This window comes from Chlamydotis macqueenii, chromosome 3, assembly GCF_036417535.1.
Source record: "Chlamydotis macqueenii isolate bChlMac1 chromosome 3, bChlMac1.mat, whole genome shotgun sequence".
Classification (NCBI taxonomy): Eukaryota; Metazoa; Chordata; class Aves; order Otidiformes; family Otididae; genus Chlamydotis; species Chlamydotis macqueenii.
Window position 1 is genome coordinate 53,751,541 of NC_141558.1, and position 18,841 is coordinate 53,770,381.

The 18,841-nt window shown below is 40.8% G+C and overlaps 1 protein-coding gene across 1 annotated transcript in view; it reads left to right on the top strand.

Moving 5' to 3' along the window:
- The window catches only part of DCBLD1 (discoidin, CUB and LCCL domain containing 1), a 49,509-nt gene that overhangs the window by 14,989 nt on the left and 15,679 nt on the right, over positions 1 to 18,841 (top strand). Inside the window, exons 2-6 of the mRNA XM_086744304.1 lie at positions 1,410 to 1,622; positions 11,875 to 12,012; positions 12,572 to 12,623; positions 13,363 to 13,435; positions 15,168 to 15,301. Of these exons, the coding sequence (XP_086600430.1) occupies positions 1,410 to 1,622; positions 11,875 to 12,012; positions 12,572 to 12,623; positions 13,363 to 13,435; positions 15,168 to 15,301 (610 nt within the window). The remainder of the gene's footprint in view (positions 1 to 1,409; positions 1,623 to 11,874; positions 12,013 to 12,571; positions 12,624 to 13,362; positions 13,436 to 15,167; positions 15,302 to 18,841) is intronic.

Genomic DNA, 18,841 nt, shown 5'->3' on the forward strand with positions numbered 1-18,841 from the left:
GGAGCTTATCTTTGCATGGCATGCTGCTTTCTTCTCAACTCCTGGTACGGCACGTTTCTTTATCAACACTTCATTTCTAGTTGTTCGCCTTTAAATAATCTTATTGAATCTTAAGTTTGTTCCTCCTCATGACTGTGGAAGGAAATTCAGAAAGTGATTAAAATGAACAGACCAAAACACTTTAACCAAAATATACCCAAAAGTAAAATCCTGGGTAGTTACAGTGAACATTGTGAATTCACAGCTCTGTGGGATTCTTTATTTTATTAACACTTCTAGGACTGGTTTTGATTTTGCAGTGATAAAGGATAACAGTATACAAGTCTTGTATGTAAAGAGTGCCTATACCCTAATTGACTGAAAACTGAGGACTGCCTGTTATATGCACATATGTATGGCACTAGTTCCACCATTGCAATAGTTTCCACTATTTGGAAGATTTAGCAGGATGAAATGGCTTAAGCTTTAATATATAAATTTTAATTTACTAGTACACTTTGAATTAGTTCCCTAAAAATGTCTTCCTTTAGTAGTCAAGGTCTCTTATCTAACACCTGCTTCCTTCCCCTCCAGGGATGCTTCCTGTTTTCCATGTCACTCCCCACATCCCCCCTTGTGTTTCCATGCGTTTTTTCCTGTTGTCATACGTTCTGCTGCAGCTGCTCCTTCAGATGCCTCTCCACCAAGGAAAGGCTCAAAGCTGAGCTGGCTCCTACATAGCACCACAAAAACACAATTTGTGGGTGCCCACCCTCACCCCTTGTGCAAGGAGGCAGCAGCATTTGCATCTCCGGGCATACTACCACGAAGTAGCCTGCGTATCGTCAATGATGCACGTCCCACTTTTGAAGCTCCTCTTCTGCCTTTCCCTTGTCCCCTGTGCTTTATGTATTGTGCAAGTGGTGCAAGAAAACCAACAGGAAAGTAAGATGAGTCAGGTCCGTGACAGTACAGAGTTAAATCATGTCTGTTCTTTCATGTATGATTCAGTTACCCTCTCCCTGATGGCCCTCTCCATGGGAATAAAAAAAAGTGGAATAATGATTGGGGGAGAACTATTTAAGGAAGGGTCCTACCTATTACATGTGGAATTACATCTTCAGGGTTTCAATAGGGTTTACTGTAAAACAGAAAGCCAGAGAGACTCCATTTGTACAGAACTATCAAATCCATCTTAGTTCACGAGTGTTTCCAATCCTCCTTTCTACTGGTTTACAAGGGAAATATGACAGCACTTATTTTAGTTACCTGTGTTCCAACAACAGTGTAACTGAGGTGGACTATTACAAAACACTTTTTAAAAAAGGTGGAAGCGCACATGAGACATGATTATGTGGCCAGTATTTTCTTACACATTTTATTATTGAGGAATGTTTTGTTTCTCTTCCTTGTTTCTTCTGCTACTGCAGGCAATGGGTGTGGGCACACAGTGATGTATCAAGACAGTGGGACCCTGGCATCCAAGAACTATCCTGGGACATACCCAAATTACACTCTTTGTGAAAAGAAAATCCAAGTGCCTCCGGGAAAACGCCTGATCTTAAAAATTGGAGACCTGGATATCGAATCACAGAAATGCGACTCCAGCTACCTTACCATCCAGAGCTCTTCAACATTGCATGGTATGTAAAGATAAGGCAATGCTCGATGTGTGAACTGGTGAAAGTGTGAATAATCGCCAGCTGAGCAAAATGTAAGAAATGTTAGCCTGTGTCCTTTCCTCCTCCTTTTCATATTCAAGTGTGTCGTTCTCAATATGGGAGGCTGTTGCCCCTCACACCGTGTGTTGTTCTGGGGGTGCTGCAAAGGGGCTGCCTGGGCTGTGGGGGGGGTGCTGCCTGGCTTTGGCACATCCACCCCAAGGTGTCTGCCCTCAGACCTGCAGAGCTGTACTGTCATGGCTTTGGTACAGCAAGTACGTGGATCTGTATCAGCCCTGCACCATTCTTGGGTAGGGGAAGAGCTAGCTCATGAACTAGACAGAGATGAAATGAGAAACTGGAGTCAAAGGTCCTGCATGTCTCTATTTCCTAGGCAGTTCAGGGCTCAGAAAGGAGATAACCTTTATTATTGCTAGCTATTAGTCACTGATAACCTTTGCTAATGTACAAGCTTTAATACTTGCAGATATTAAATGTGTGCAGCCAGTCTGCGCTCCTGTAAGAGATTTGCGCAGGAAGATAAGCAAGTAATCTGCTCTAGCTGTGCACTTAAAATGATCATAATGACAACAGGATCCTCCCCAGGGAGAACCTGAGGCCTTCCTCCAGTTGGTTTTCCCAACCAGTTGTTGCTGAAACTTTTTATTTGCTCCTTCTAGAAAAGTCAAACTGATTTTCAAGTCAGTGCACCCTTTTTCAGAAGTCCTATCTAAATTCAGAGCTGCAAGGAGTTCCACAATGCAGGCATAAACTCATGAATTGAGTTCATAAAAGTTTGCCTGCTGGGAGTGGGCTGTAGCCCTTCAGTCAGGTGAGGATGAATGCGCTGTATGGGAATTAACAAGCAGGGTGGGTTCAATGGGAAAATATGATGAAGAGATGAGCTACAAAAAGCCTCTACGGGTTTTCCAGCTCACCCAGCTCATTGCTTGGCTCAGGTGAAGTGTGTGGTTCTCCTAAACTCAGGACTTGTAAGGTATCTTAGTAGTAAGGAGGGATGATTGCCTTTTATTCATGAGCGTGATAGGCCTATCACTCATCTTGGTAAGATAAGATCAGGTGAGGTATTAAAGCCTTGCTCGCAAATGAAGGTAAACGTAGTTATTGCTCTCATGAGGGAGATATTACATTCTGAAACAGCCTTCACCAAGAGTGGGCAGTGACATGTTGGTATCTAAGCCTTGCACAGAGCTTGGTTTGAGGCATAAGTAATGTTTCTGTTCATGTGTGCCAGGATTTTTTTAATGTTGTTTATTACTTCATTTCAGAACTGTAAGTAGTGAGTTGTGTTCACCTGAAGCAGTATGTCTGTACTTGGCAGTAAGAGACAGGTGGTTAATATTGCATTATCATATCTTTGAGTAACTTCTATTGATACTATCTTGACACTTCTAATCAAAGGCTTTTCTAGGGAACAAGGATAAATCAATGTACTGTTTTCTGAAATGAAAAACGAAGCTTGGATGTTGATTGAAGTTCTGGCTGCTTACGCATCAGCCTGAAGACATCTTCACATAGTTCAGTCCTGCAGCTATTCAGCCTGTAAACATAGAATACCTGTGTGTTATGCAATCAAATCCACGTAATGAATTTCTTTGAAGTATTCCCACACCCATTTCCAGACCTGATTGGTAATGTCTGATGCATGTGGCCTATAATTTGCATTCTCAGTAACGAACTGCACAATTAGCAGATTTTGCTCATATCTGATTAAACAAGTTTTACGGCTTAGGCAGACATACCATCTGTAATGGTTTTTGTGGTCTGCAGCTCGCTGTAGACTTTCCCACTGGCATTCCTACAGCCTCTGCTCTGCATTCAGGTAAATCCCTGCAGAACAGCAGTGTGGAAATCATGCTATATGCATAAATTCATAACATTGCTTGTGTTTTAAAGGACACAGGAATTCATAGATGAGGTTAGAGCTTCTCTAAGTCAGTTGTTTCAGCAGTTTTTCTGGAACCCTGGGTTTTAATATGAGTTTATGTAAGCAAAAGAAGCAATGTGAGTAAACAATGCTAAGTCTGTTAAGTCTGTGAGGTGTCCTTTTAGGTAGCTCTTTCTGAGCCCAAATCTCCTCTTTGCAACCCTCCCCTCTTCGTGAACATCTACAGGCAGGTCAACATCTTCCCTTTGGCCAAGAAAATAGTGACCTTTGCCATCAAAATTCTTTCATAGGATGATGAAGAGTTGAAAAGATTTTGCAGGCATTGAAAACATCTGAGCAATCAAAAACTAATCTTCACATGTTTTCTGTATTTGACCTGAGTTTAAAAAGGAGAACCTAAAAAGCTAAGTATGAAAGCTAGCAGTGTGAATATTACTCATGTTTCAAATTAGCCAAGCAGCCTTTGCTCTTTATTTAAGAGGTCTGCAATTATAAGACAATAAAGTCCAAAGGGAAGTATGTTTTAAATACCAGGCTGATCTTTTCAACTCCACGGAAAACAAGAGAGTGAATGTCAGTATGGGTACAAATGCCTATTGAGGAGCGTATCTGAAGCTTACAAAATTGGTCAGAGGCAAAACCTAGGTTATGCATGTAAATAGAAAACTAGTGTAAAAAAGTCTTCAGATGACAAAGTATTGTTTTCCTTTCAGATTTCTCCCACATGGTGTCTTTACATATAACTGTGATTCATTCAATGTTATAATCTTCTGCTGGGATTCACACAATGCAGCAAGAAGTAACTCTATTCATATTTAGGTGTTTATGTTCCACACAGTAAAAGAAAGCTGGTATGTACAAGTTAATGGATTAATTTGATTTATGTTAGCCATAATATTGATTTCTTCACATTCATAAGTCGGTGACTACAGATTAGACCACTTCCGTGCAAGTTTTATCTAAGTTTAGAGCATTCCTCAAATTTTGTGGACTGACACAAGAGTACTATGAATCTATTTCCCTCCTGGAAAAGTATGTAGCGTTGCTGCCTATGCCAATCTACTGAAGCCTCCCTGCTCAACTGGGACACAAACATGACACTACAGTTTTTCTCACCTTTGATGCTTCTTAGCTTTAATGGACCTGTGAAGGCAGCCATTGCTTTTAGATTCTCCAATATTGCCATAAGAAGATAGTCATTAAATAATCTTAATGAAGATCTAAAACTGGAGACATGAAGTGGCTGAACACTGTATCTCTGGGTTATTATTCTGCATGCTATTTTCTTCAGTGTTCACTGAGGAAAGACAACGTAGCAAGCTTTTTTTTTTTCAGACTGTTAGCTTTATCCAGACTGAGATGTGAAAATATTAATCATCAGTCAGCAAAGGTAGTCTAACACCAGTTTTGGTGAAACTGAGTCAGCTTTGTCTGACAAACCCTTAAATATTAACACAGCTTTGCACGTGTTGTTTCTAGGAGAAATAAATAGATAATGTTATCTTTGAAAGGAATAGCTTTGCACTGGATGAAAATATGGGAGTTTTTGTCCCATAAAAGGAATCTAGAATAAAAAGTTAATTTGAAGCATGATCTCGCAGGGTAAACGAGGCACAACCTTTACTGAAATGCTTTTCTTCTCAAGTTAATTGCATTGTCTGAGCATATTAAAAATACTGAGCTCTGAATAAGAGCTTCTGATTTTTTAATTAGTTAAAGGGATATGTGAAAACAAGATTAACCATGTGATCCCTATAGTTCTCAAGAACACAACTTGCACTGTTTATGAAGGTGTAACATAAATATTTTTTAAGTTCAACAGGAACTGCTCTTATTCAGCTCATTTTCATGTCTGTATCAGATTTCTGTACCTCTTTTGACCCCTTTTTCTTGCTTTTTTCCCCCTTTCTTTCCTCAACTAATGGCTTAGTATTTTTTCCCTTGTTTTTGTGAGATGATCATCAGTCTTGACTGGAGAGATAGATTCAAGAAGAGATAAGTGCCTACTTACTTTTCCATTCACTTGCAGTCAGTGGGAGGTTGATGTGTTCCTCTGGGGTGGGTGTCAGATCTGCTGAGTGACTAGTAATAATTTGGAGAGTTACAGCAGTTAACTTGTTCTTGCATAATTTACAGCCGGTAAATAGCATGAAATAGATAGAGAAAATACTGAAAATGCTTTCTCCTCCTCGCACCTAGTCACTAAGGGTTGTTAGACAAATTGGGTGTTTGTTTACTGATGTGTGAGTGTCTGATGGGTGCTGGGAGTGAGGGTGCGCATGTGTGTGCGTGCACACTTGTGTGTGTGCGCGGGTATGCAGGAGAGCCAAGAGCCTTCAAATGCCTCCTACCTGTCATTATGACTTTAGGGGATTCATCAAACCAGTCTTTCGTTATTGTGTATTGTAATAAATATCTTGCTTGAATAAAGGGTGTGTCCAGGGTTCTTTTTCGCCCTTCAAAGGAAACTTATTATTACAATATTGTTTCTGGTATTTCAGGAAATCCAGTGAAATGCCCAGACAAGTTCTCACTGAAGATCAAGTCAAGCAGTTTCTTAACAGTTAGAAGTCTTCTGACAGTTGGGTTTCACCCGAGTGGTTGCAGTATACCAAAGTTTCAGTTTTGGAAAGATGTATGCAACAAAGAACGCCTGCTTTTCTTTTATCAAATGAACTCTCTTTTTTTTTTTTCCCCTCTTAGCTGCATCAAGTGTATTGTGTCTTTTTCTGTGGTTTTTGTTAAATAGCTACAGGCCTTTACTGATGATTCCTAACTGTTACCGTGCTTCTGTCTTTGGGTTTGGCTAAAACCACAGGCATGTTAGAAGTGGGGTCTCACCTGAGGTTGAACAGACAGACCTACAGTCAGTGCAGGTGGCCCAGACCCTCCCTTTTTAACTTGTAATTTTGTCTCCAGCCTGACTCTAGTTGGATGCCTTTTTCTTTCCTTTATCACAGTCTTTGGCAACACTTTGGAAACACTAACTGAAACTTACATTTATTTTTCCTAAAACAAGAAATGCTTACCCACTCAGTCTGAGGTCAGACTGTGTTGCACAGAGTTAAATGTGGAATAACTGGGCTGTCGCATCCTGACTCACAAATATGACTACTCTGTCAACTCGTATCTACTGAGTATTAAACACCACCTTCCCCACGTCCTGCAAAGAAGCGCATAGAGCAGCACATTTAGTCTCCTGGCACATCCTTGCCAGGTGATGCTGGTTACCCCTGAGTGTGTGTGGCAGGGTTGGAATGAAGAAGAAGCCTCCCCTCTGTCCTCTCCTCCTTGATAGGGAAAGAGTTACCACTTCTGGAAGTGAAGCATTTGTGTGAATGTGGGATGGAGACGAATTTCAAGAATGCAGTTTTCATGCAACAGATCCTTGCTGTTTTTGTGAGCTGTTTGTGAAAGATTTGCACTCTGGCTGAGCTTTTCTCTGAAGTGAAGCAAGCATAATCCGTGTTCATCACATCCTCTGTCCTTTCCCAGCTGCTGAGGTACTTCCAAATTGCTTTATTTGAGAAAAGGCTACTGGATATAAGGTTCACAATTTAAAACATTGTTTTCCCAAAACAAACTCCTTAGGAAATTATAATCCTGGAGAGGCAGATCCATGGGATAGTTGTTCCGCATTGCTCACCAGCCATGCCTTACTCTGCAAGGCTAATGTTAAAGAAAAGGGAGAAGATCCCCTGTTGAAGAGGGAACGTTGCGAGTTGATATCTAAACTGAGTTTCTTAAAGACCTCTGCAGATGTCAAACTCCAGATTTCAAATGAAGGTGAGGAATTTGAAAGCAGAATAAATCTGACATGCAGTACCTAAAGGGGACAGAATTGCTTTTAAAAGGAAGCAGAAGTCTTGGAGAAGAGGCAGGAAGTATTAGGAAATGGCATGTAGGCATTGCCAGCTGCTGTGAGAGAAGAGTCCTCTAGGAACAGCACTTCTTAAGGGAAGTAGGAAAAAATAAAAGAATATAATTCAACAAAGCAATTTCAGGAAATATACCAGAGCCTGGTTGACAGCAGAAGTAAACTAGACTTCACAAAACCAGACGATACTGTAAAGATCATCAGATTTGAAAAACAATGCTGTTATGAAAAAGACAAAACAGCAGCCTATTGCTAACATTTAAAAAACAAACAATGCATAAAATAATCTCTTCAGTCTCCAGATGAGTCAGCCAAAGGATATCCACGAGTGTATCTTGCAGGATGTTAATATTGCTTGGAGACAGTGATTCCAAAATGAAAATATTTCATTTAAGCCACTTAAACCATACCAACAGATCAGGAGTTCTGGACTAAAGGCATTAAATGTTAGTTTAATTATAAAGAATATTAAATTAGGTACATTTAAAATCCATAGCTCTCCTGCTGGATTTTAAATATCTGTATATATTAAAGAATCTGGAGTGAACAGACGGAAATACAGTTGGGTCAACTTGTTAATGAGACACGGAACGAAGAAAAGGCCCTGGCATCTAGATGTAGTAATGCTGAAATATGGAAAACACCTACTCAGTTTCATGATATGTAACACATCTCTTTATTAAATCAAACTCTTTTCTTTGTTCTTAGTAAACAAACCAAATAATCCTGCCTCCTTACCCCAGCAGAGCTCCAGCCCAGTCACTTTAACAGGAAACAGAGAGAAAGATCAGCATTCATGACTTGTTTTTCAAGCCAAGTATGCAAAACAACCCACCTCACAACTAACATTAGAAAATGAAAAACTGATAATGTGATCTGGCAGTTCTCAAAAGGGATCTTAAAAAACTTCTGGCTTAGTCCCAGGTTTAGGAATTAAATGTTTATCCAGAGTCAAGTCCAAATACTGCAGTAAAAGTTAACAGGGCCCTACAAACAAGTTTCTCCCTTTCATATCAGACACAAACCAAGGCTTTCTCCATCATCCCTTCTCTCCACTGTGGCTGGACAGTATTCATATAGACAGCCTGGGGAAATCAATAAATCATACATGGAGAAGACAGGGAGCGTGTATGAGTTTTAAAAGCAGACAATAAAGTAGTATTTTTGTCACCTCAATTGCAAGTGTGAAAATGCTGACTAGTAAATATAGTTTTCAGATGAAGTCTAAAGTCTACAGATGTTGATTGGTCTTGGTCTTCTAGTGTCTATAAAATCTCACAATATATGTATGCAAGGTAATAGGTAGGTCAATGGAGAGCAAATCTGCTGGGTGTTGCTGTGTATATAAAAAGTACATCTAATTCAGGCATACCACAAGCTGAAATGCAGGGACCCTGGGAGATTATCCTTTCTCTTCTGGCTTTACAACATTAAATGGGCATAGGAAAGAGTACATGTGGTTAAAAACAAATACATTATTTTTCTAAAGCAAATTAGAAAACAGATGAAAGCATAAAATTCTCCCATCAGTCAAAATTGAACCCAAAGAAGTGTCTTGACTCTGAATCAGTTTTATTTTCTAAGCATTACCTGTTGTCCCCCTGGGGAATTTCTTGGAAGACCATCAATGTAAAATAAATTTATTACAGAGAAAATGAGCATCTGAGGTTAAAAAGGCCACTCTTTAAAAACTTGGCAAAATGGAGAGAGGTGCTGCTAAACATAATATAATATATTATTGGGTAAATCAAATCAGAAAGGTGCTTAGATCTTTTAAACATATTAAGCACTGAGGAGAGTGGAAAAAAAACCTCTTCCTAAAAACAGACTGCACACGTGTCTAGGTCTTTCAGGGAGTGAAGACTCTCTAAGCCAAACCAGTATCTGATCGGTTTCTCTAAGACCAGCAATAGAGGGGTAAGATAATACTTATACTTGTATTTTTCTAAATCGTATCTCTCAGTGCTCATTTCTGTATTTCATAGCATGGAAATAAACTCCGCTAGATCTCAGGAAAGTCTGAAGACCTGTCAGTGTAGTGCTGATATGATATTACCTGAATTATTGAGCAGATTCAAAATAGTGAAATATTTTGCCAGGTTTCCTCAGCTTGCAACGAAAGAAAAATTTTTAATTTTTTTTTCAAAATCTCTGCAGAAAACTGATAAACTTTTGGAAAATATTTGTTCCTCTAGTGGATACTGTTTCTTGCTTCTGTATCCTTTAAGGAATTAGTCCTAGGCCCCCTCAGATTTGAGAACTCACATGGGAGTCTCTCAGTATGCCAGAACTGCTCTTGGCAGAATATAACCATAGCCTGGGAACTCTTTTTGATTTTATTACTTAACAGTAGAAATTTGTCTTTAGGCATTGCATGCTGATTTCTTAAGCTGATTGGTTTGGAATTTTTGGCTTTTGTTTGGATTATACAATTCTGCATGTCTAGATATTTTATTTTATTTTAATTTTTTTTTTTTTTTGCTTATTACAAGTGTGATTCGTTTGTATAATTAGCTGGAACATATGTAGACTTGCTACTGGAGGAGACACATAGCCCTGATCCAGCCGGTGTGTGGTTGAGTGAATCAGCCGTCTAAATTATACCTACAGAGTAGACAGGTCACTGCCAATCGCTGCGAGGGAGAAAGCCAAAGAGCACTTGTGAGAAAATATGTAGAGACAGTCCTTGAGAGAAGAAAAGAGCTAAAGCTTTCGCAAGTGTTTTATTGTGAAGAAATGTAATGCCTCCTTGTCTTCTTCCCCTTTCTCTCTCTTGAAAAAAAAACAAAATCTAAGTTAGCACTTTACTTCTCCCACTGCAATCTGACACAAAAGACCCTCTCAAATAAATCAGTCGTGCAGTTGTCTGGTATGACACAGTGTCAGATGCTGTCTTTTTGATAAGTTCATTTCCTAAGCAATTTGTTTAACCCTTGTTATAGACATTGTTTTCTCTGAGTTATGAGTCATTTTCAACACGAGTACTCCAGGGAAATGTCACGCTCGTTGCTTGTTTCTCTGCCTGCCCGGCTTCACCAAAAAACGGAGTTCTGCTTTGTTTTGTCCCATTCTGCTGACAACTGGGTGTTGTTGACCCCAGTTGGATTACTCAATAGGCTGATCTTATAGCTGGTATAAGGCTGGTGAAGTATTAGGGAAAGACCCCCCCGAAGAGCACCAAGTAAAATGAAGAGGCTCTTAGGAGCCCGTTGGGAAGTACCACTCATCACATTTGTGCTGTGATTGTAATTTCTTATATCTCAGAAGCCAGTTCCAAGTTGCCCTAAAGTAGCCACCATCTGTGAGGCCAACAACAATGAGGTCGTCTAGGAAAAATCAAAGTGATCCTTTTTCCTCCCAAGGACTTGCTTTAGGATCCAAAAGCTGATATTCACCAGAACAGACAGGCTGAGGACTTGTAAAGGGTCTTGGTTGTTTTTTTTTTTTTCTCTTGGGGGAAAAGACCCCTGCCATTCTACAAAAACCTCTTCTTAGCATTTTATATTGTAAGCCTCCTGATAAATCCAAAAAAGTGTACCCAAACTGCTTTGGATTTTCTGTGTCATACGTATCTGAGGGCAGCCAGGGACAAGTGTTTGCACCCAGGTGTGGTGACAGAAGGCAAGAGCAAAGGCTACGGCAATCTCAAAAGAAAGCTCCCTTGGGAACTGACTTCTTCAGAAGGAAATGTAATTGTTGAGTCCCGGGCACGCCTGCTGTCATGAGACAGGAGTGTCCCAAAGACGGTTCCAAGGTACTGCAGCTGGCAGCTATAAAACTGTTATCTAGTTCAATGTAAGCACAAGGCTCTTGTCTCTCTCTCCCACTCCCTTCATCTTCCCCTTTTCTCCCGCTCTTTTTTGTTTAAAACTCTAGAGATTTGAACTGTATACTTCAATGGTCTGATGATGTTTCTAAAATGAAAATAAGAAATTTTCAGAGTGGAGTAGCACTGCCTTGTAGTACAGTTTGGCTTGTGGCACACATGTCCTTGAAAACCAGGTACCCTGTTTGTGATCTTTCCTGAATAGCTGCTGTGCTACAGCACTGTGAACTGTACACGTCTGGAGAGTTTGTCTAGGGGACCCCGTGTAGATCCCTTGGATCGCCTTTGAATGTCCTGTTCTGCTCTCTATTTTTACTGCTGGTTGTAAGCGTGCTGTACTTCAAAGGCCAAAGTTCATTAATCATTGTCTTAAGGCTTATGTGATGAGAGACATGGATGCTGGAATTGCTGCCATGGAGAGACAGTTGGATCCTGGCCACTCCTTGTCAGGGTAACTTTGGAGCTCATGCCCGTAAAGAACTGAAGCCAAAATCCTTTTGTCAACATTTGGATTGGTACTGAAAGAGAATGAGTGTGTTGTGAAACTCTCTGCTAGTCATGAGAATTTTCCAGCCTAATTATGTCATCTAAACTTTTGAAATCTTCTTTGTTCTGACTGTAGGGCCGTACTGTGGTAACGTGATGCCCGTCCCTAAAGAAATCATTCTGGATAGCAACGAAGCGACGATTCACTTTGAGAGTGGATCCCATGTGTCAGGACGAGGCTTTCTGTTGTCCTATGCCAGTAGTGATCATCCAGGTAAAGTGAAATCCAAAAGTACTGAAGGATTAGTGGCATAGTCCCTCCTATTTCGTTATCCTCTTTATGCACATAGACTTTAGAGCAAATGTTTGGTGCTAAATATTTCCAGATTAGCATGAACCGTGGTATTTTTAATAGCATGTGTGGAAGAAGCAGTTGTAACATTAACCAGCTATAATAGCTGCTGAAATCTTATCCAGACAATTTGCTATACAGGCCTAGTGAAAAATGAGCACCTTCTTCTTGAAGCTCCTTCTTGAAGCTGGATTCTGGGGTCCAGCATCTACCCCACAGTGATAAAATGAAGGAATAGGAGAGATTAAGATTTGATTCCTACATTAATATTCTGGGGGTCTGCATTGAAGGTGTAAAACATAAGAGTAGAAGAGGGAGATGGAAAGAATGGGAGAAAACCATAGCTGTAACTTTCTTTTTAATAATTTTTTTTTAAGTATTATACAGAGAGATCTTTAAATTTAATTGCATGTGTAGCCAAATGTTTATCTGCCAACTGTTCGTCCTGCAGTGGGGATTGACATTTGTAAACTTTTCACAGATCTAATCACATGTTTGGAACGAGCAAACCACTACACAAAGGCTGAATACAGGTAAAGAGCATTTGCAGCTTTCTTGTTTGCTTTGCTGTAGCTGCCATCTGGTCCAATTGTTAGAAAATATCACACAAGGCAGGTACAGTCTTGGTTTTCTGGAGAAGTGAATGTTTTTGAGCTCTGATGCTATAACAGTCCAAGACCTTGTTGCGAGAAGCAGTAGTGCAAAATGGAAATCTGCAGCCCAGAAAAACGAGGGAATAGAGTTACAAAGCAAGTCTCATTTGGACATACATATACATGGTATATGTAAAAAGAGTTTCCTCTTTGAAATTCAAAGTAGCCTCAAATTCCAGTGCTTCTCTTGAGAGCAGATCACGCCCTAGCTGATACAAGATTATCTGAGGACAAGCTATAATGTCTTGGTTCCTTGAACCTTGTGATACGATTTGAAATGATAATGAATTATGCTCTTCTGGCTGCTGTCTGGATGTGCAGGTAGGCTTCTTATCTGGGCTGTGCTGAAAACTTGCGTGGCAACATTTCTAGAATGAGAGAGTTAAACAGAAATGCCCTTGTAAAACTACTCTTCTGGTCCTTTGTGTGCTGCTGTGTGCAGCCCACTCATGAACTCAAGGGCCCGTTTATTTGCCTCCTAAACTCACTAACAGAACATCAGCCAGAACTTACTGTTAAAATATTTATTGGGTTGAGAGCATTTCTTTTGTACAAGTTTGTTTCTGTGTATCGTCACTACAGTTTGTATTTTACACAAATTCGTATTCTCTCACTGCAGCAGATACTGTCCTGCTGGCTGCAGAGACATAGCAGGGGACATTTCTGGGAACATCGGAGAAGGATACAGAGATGTAAGTACACAGGATAACAATGCGAAATTTATAAAGACAGGAGTGAGAAGCAGAGCACAACTCGGTTTCAACTTCTGCTGCTTGACTTTTGTCAGTAATTCTTCCCAGCTGTGTTAGATATACCTTTTATTATCAGTATATGAGTATGTTATCATTATGTAAGCACATGGGGACACTTTTTAAACAGCCCAATCAATTGTGTGAGAACAAAGTCCACTGATTGTCAAATACACCTCCTGACTTGTGGTTTCTGGCTTTCTGCAAAAACCCTGCATAGGGTTTGTCCCTCTTGAGGCAGTGCTCACCGATTTGCTAAATATTCCTATGACTTTAGCTGTTACTTGTTTGGAGTCCACATGCATTTCTTTTCTAAAGTCTTCTCTTGTAGGAAAAGAAATACATTTCAGTAACGTGTGAGGTTTCTTTAAGATTACGCCTGTGGTATCCCAGAAATCTGCTCTGATACGAAATAAGTATTATACACTGCCTAATCACATCCCACTGATAACTACCAACCTCTTGGGTTGCTTTAACTGCTCATTCTTTAAAGTGAAGACGTTGCCTGAGTGGTTGCATTCATCCACAGTTCGTAGCACACAGTGCTCTGCCCTCCCTGTGCCCCTCACCCTGGACTCTCCTCCCGTTGTGCCTGTGAAATCTTTATGTCTGTCACTGTGGTGTAAGTTTAATCATACCACTGAAGTAAAATCTCACCCTGTCACAGTTGCTGAGTTTCCAGAAAGTCAGCGTTTGTGTTTAACCTGTTCATCCAGTTATTCGAGCATGCCGCTCCAGCCTGGAAAGTGGCAGAGCTGAAAAAACAAAGAAATGCCACATCACATTCTCATTAGCTTGAGTTATTTCTGCCCTTGGTTTGGGTAATTAGGAAAGAAAAGCAGCACATGGCATGACCTCATGTAGATCTTATCTGCGCTGAGGAATTTTTGAAAGAAATTTCCTCTCCACCTTTAAGGGCGATTCAGCTCTTCTGATGTGAAGGACCTGCTGGGCTCCCCTGAAGAGCTGCTGTCTTTGTGTCCCCAGCCCTTCTTAGAGGGGACAGCCCTGCACCCCAGCTTGTCGAGTAGCATAGCCCAACCTGGCCCACGTGAACAGGACCCATCTCTTCCACCAGCCGCTGGAAATGTCTCCTTTGCCCCCTTCCACTGGCTCTTCTCTGCTCTGTCCTAGCCCAGGGGTGCATTATTGCCACCTACTTGGCACACAAGTTGTCCAGTCTCTATTTTTCATTTATGTGGATTATCCCACCCGAGACAGTGGCAAATGAGCTGTACTTAAAACCTAGCAGCCAGTCACCACGTAGCCAAATTTCCTAATGTTTGCCATGACTCAAATCCTAAGGCACAGTAATAGCTCTGTCTGCCTTCAGGCAAGTCCATCAAATAATTAACATTTTCTCTTTGCAAAGAAGAGTTGCCTTGCCTTTGACTTTGTTTTCCTGAGGAGCGACATAACACTTATTAGGTTAAAACCTTACAGCATTTTCTCAGAAGCAGATTATTTTGATTTGAAAAAAAAAAGTGACTTTTGGAAACATATGTATTTTTGTCAAAGATTATTGTTCTTTCTCCTCTTCTCCTTATTCCTCTTGAGCCTTTGCCAGATTTTACAAGCTGTAACACCTGTATAATAGTGGCTTGGAAGTGAAAGCATTAGCAGTTTGTCAGATTGATCCTCTGAGCTTTGGCTTCTGACGGCTTCTGCCTTTCAGACCTCTCTGCTGTGCAAGTCGGCGATCCACGCAGGTGTTATTGCCGACGAGCTGGGCGGTCAGATCAGCGTCACCCAGCAGAAGGGCATCAGCCGCTACGAAGGCATCGTTGCCAATGGTGTCCCCTCGCTCGAGTGAGTACCATGGGCTGGCAGGGCTGGCTTTGGGAGCAACCCCTGGGGCACAGTGCACTGCCCAGATCAGCAGAAGCAGGTGGGAATGCTCTTTTGAGGATGAAAAGATGTTAATCCTGGGTCTAGGGGTTTTGGGCTTGTTAAAATGGTGTTAGCATCAGGTATAGGAAAATGTTCCAAGTTTTCAGTGACTCTGTACCATGTAGGGTGGTATTTTCTTCTTCTTTTTTTTTTTTCTTCTTTTCCTTCCAAAATGTATTTGCAAATTACTTTGTTAGCAGATACATGAAAGTACGATGTTCTGCAACAAACACCTTTAATGGATGTGTTAATAAATCATGATAAATTCATGTTAAAGTTTAAAAAAAGCTAGGAGGAACGAATAAATAAAAAGTGCTGTTGACCCATAGGGGATTTAACAAACAACTTCTTAAACATTGTGCTTTTGACATGTTCAGAGTTTTTCTCTTTTAAAATATTTTTAGCAAGGGTGTTACATTTACCACTTAATCTTCTGACTTTTAATTGTACTGTTGTTGAAGTAGAAATAAATCCTCTAATCTCTATCCAGCACAGTAAGCACTTCCAGCAACTGCCTCTGTCATTCATGTTGGTTTATATTTTTTAATTTTCAAATGTTTTCTGGATTTTCCATGAGGCTTTTTTTTTTTTTTTTTTTCTGTAGGAAGGGAAATATCCTCAGTCCCATAGCCTATGAGAGTAAAGGGAATATGTCTTTTTTTATACTTTTTTTCCTGTTTTCTCCATTATTTCTCCACACCATCCTGACAATTTTACAGTCATGGTTTCATTGATCAAAAAAAACCAAAACAAACCAACATTCATTTGGTCTGTTGCTGTGCTTAAACTTCAGCACAGATTGAAACGTTTTATATACAATGGCACTGGAGTATAAAAAGCTGATTAGCATGTAGACCACTAGTGGAAGGCCTGTAAAGCCTAAATATTTTCTGTTTTTCTTACACATGTTGCTTGAAAGTTAATTGCCTAAAAAAATGAATATAAGCTTGTCTGAAGCAAAGCAGGACTGAGAGCTCAGGTCAGGCACTAAGCCCCTCTGTAAAACAAATAATATGAATTCTTTCCATCACCCATGCCAGCTTAGTGAAACCCTAAATTAAATATTTTGAACCTTATGTAAGGATGTTACAGAATCATTTACATACACTTGTATGTTTATAATCCTTGAGTATCCCAGAACGAGTAACTCAGACAGTAGAACATAAAACGTTATAGTGAAAGGCAGCTGGGATTCCCATTTCTATTTTTTTTTTCACAATACAAGAGCTAGTGGGCAATGAATGAAGCATAGGAGACAGCAAAAATACAGGTGCTGGGGGAAACCATGGTTTGCGTAACTAACCCATCAGCTTAACTGCCAAGCACCCTTTTAATGTTGCTAGTCACAAAATATCCTATACATTTCACGTGAGTAATAGAAGTTCTCACAGAGATGCAAACTTGTCTCTAACATCAAGTGGGAAGACTCTCATTTACTTGCAGAAGAGCTGAAACATGGGCTCCCAGGCTGAAGCCAGCCTCCAGGGCTCAGATTTAGCCCATTTGATGAAGCAAGTCCCCCAAGAGAGCACCCTGACAAGGAGTGCAGCCCCCTTAGCTCTCCTGTGTGCCGGGGCAGACAGAAGGACCCCTCCAGCTTGACGCACATCTCAAAGGGACTGAACTGCCCTGAAGAGACAACTGTCACTTCCTACAGATTGTACAGGGATCCATAGGTAAACAGGCCTGTACTGGGTCAGATACCTGCAAATTAGATGGCACAGATTTTGAGAAAAATGGGAGTGTGAGCACAGCGCTTCCTGGGATGCTTCTGATGCTCCTGGCAGCTGGGACTATCCTGGGAGCAGAGGAACTGCTGATGTGAGCTCTTTATCCCACAAGAGGGAAACTGCAGGATGCAGGGAAATCCTTTTATTTCAAAACATGAAAAAGTGATCCCAGAAACAGTGAGCCTATTTACTAAGAAAACAAACCAATGAAGTTAGTGCTTTAAAAGTGGCTTTTGCAAGAGGTGTTTCCAAAGCTGCGTGGCTTCCCTGTCCTCAGGATACCTACATGCTGCAAGAAATTCCTGCGGAGCAGCCAGTGCCAGTGAGAAAAAATTGGTACTTGGACAGCAATCCTTTAAGAGCTTTTTAGACACCCTTAAATAAGAGCTTACTCAAGTTTTTAAAATCTCATTTATAGTGGATTTAAGTATTAAAGATTTAAATTATTTAGTGACTTGAGCTGAAATTGACCTCATCAAAAGCTGCTGCTGGAGTGCATCGAGCTGTTAAATATCTGCGTTGTAATGTGACGGCGGAGTTACGGCTCGCTCTCTCACCCGCCCTCAGGAGCTGACCTTGGCCTCCCTGACTGCATTTTTCAGCACCTGTGAGGTTTTTGGTTCTCATGATCCATGCGTAGACCTGCACCCACAAATGCTATAATGACGATCGAGTGGCTGGATTTATTGGGCAGTCCTGATACCCTAGTACAAATATATGGGGGTTTAACTTTGCCATGTGAGCCAGCCTGCGACCATGCATCCATGCACGTGAAATCATTCATCTTTGAAAACGCAACAGACCGCATGCTCATCGATAGTGAAAGATGAGATATGGGGTTAACCTGGACTGCTTAGAAAAACCTTGCTTGAGGCTGACTCTGGAAAAAAAAAAGGATTTGATGCTAGCAGAAGTTTATTATGGGCATTATTAAGCATCCTTTTTTTTGCAGAGCTACCAGCACAGGTCTCCCGTGCAGTCCCATCGTTGGTACTGTTGGCTAGGCAGGCTCCTGAAGGTTGTCAGGAAAATGAGAAGCACGGGGTGACACCATCCCTTAAAGGACAAAGTGAAATTTGTGTGACAAATGCCACCTGTCACATTAGGAAACTGATGAATTACCACTTACTGAATTAGTTTGTCCTCTTCAGTGGCTTGCAGAATTATAGCAGAAATATTTCAGCTTGATCTCATAGCTTTATAGACCTTAGAAATACTAACCCGCTCCCTTTCTCTGCTAAAATTGCAGCCCTCTATTTGAAACGGATTTGGGTGCCTTTTTTATTACAAAGCTTTATCTCATAAATATTTGAGGAGTGCTGTGATTTCTGTTTTGGGTAGGTTTTACTGATCACCGTAGGTGTTTATTTTCTTCTTTTCTCTTGAAACGGATTGCTTTGCCTTCACCAAGAAAGCAAAAATTGTTTTGGCTGGAATGTCAAACTAGTTTGAAGTGAGCAGAGCACATCTGATGGCCCCTGAGGATTGCCTGGGGGGAAGATGTGGGAGGGAGGGCTTGAGTTTCTCCTTCCAGCTACTCTACCGCCTACATGCCCAAATAAATCAGCTCCCTCCCAGCGCTCTCTGTCAGCTCTGAAGAGCTTCATTTGCCTGTAGTCATTAGTTTTCCCTCAGTGACAAAAAGAAGCAGTGTTTTTATTGACCTTGACATGGGACCACTTACCTATTCCCGGTTTGCAGTGCTCTTAAAACACAGAGCCGTGGGCAC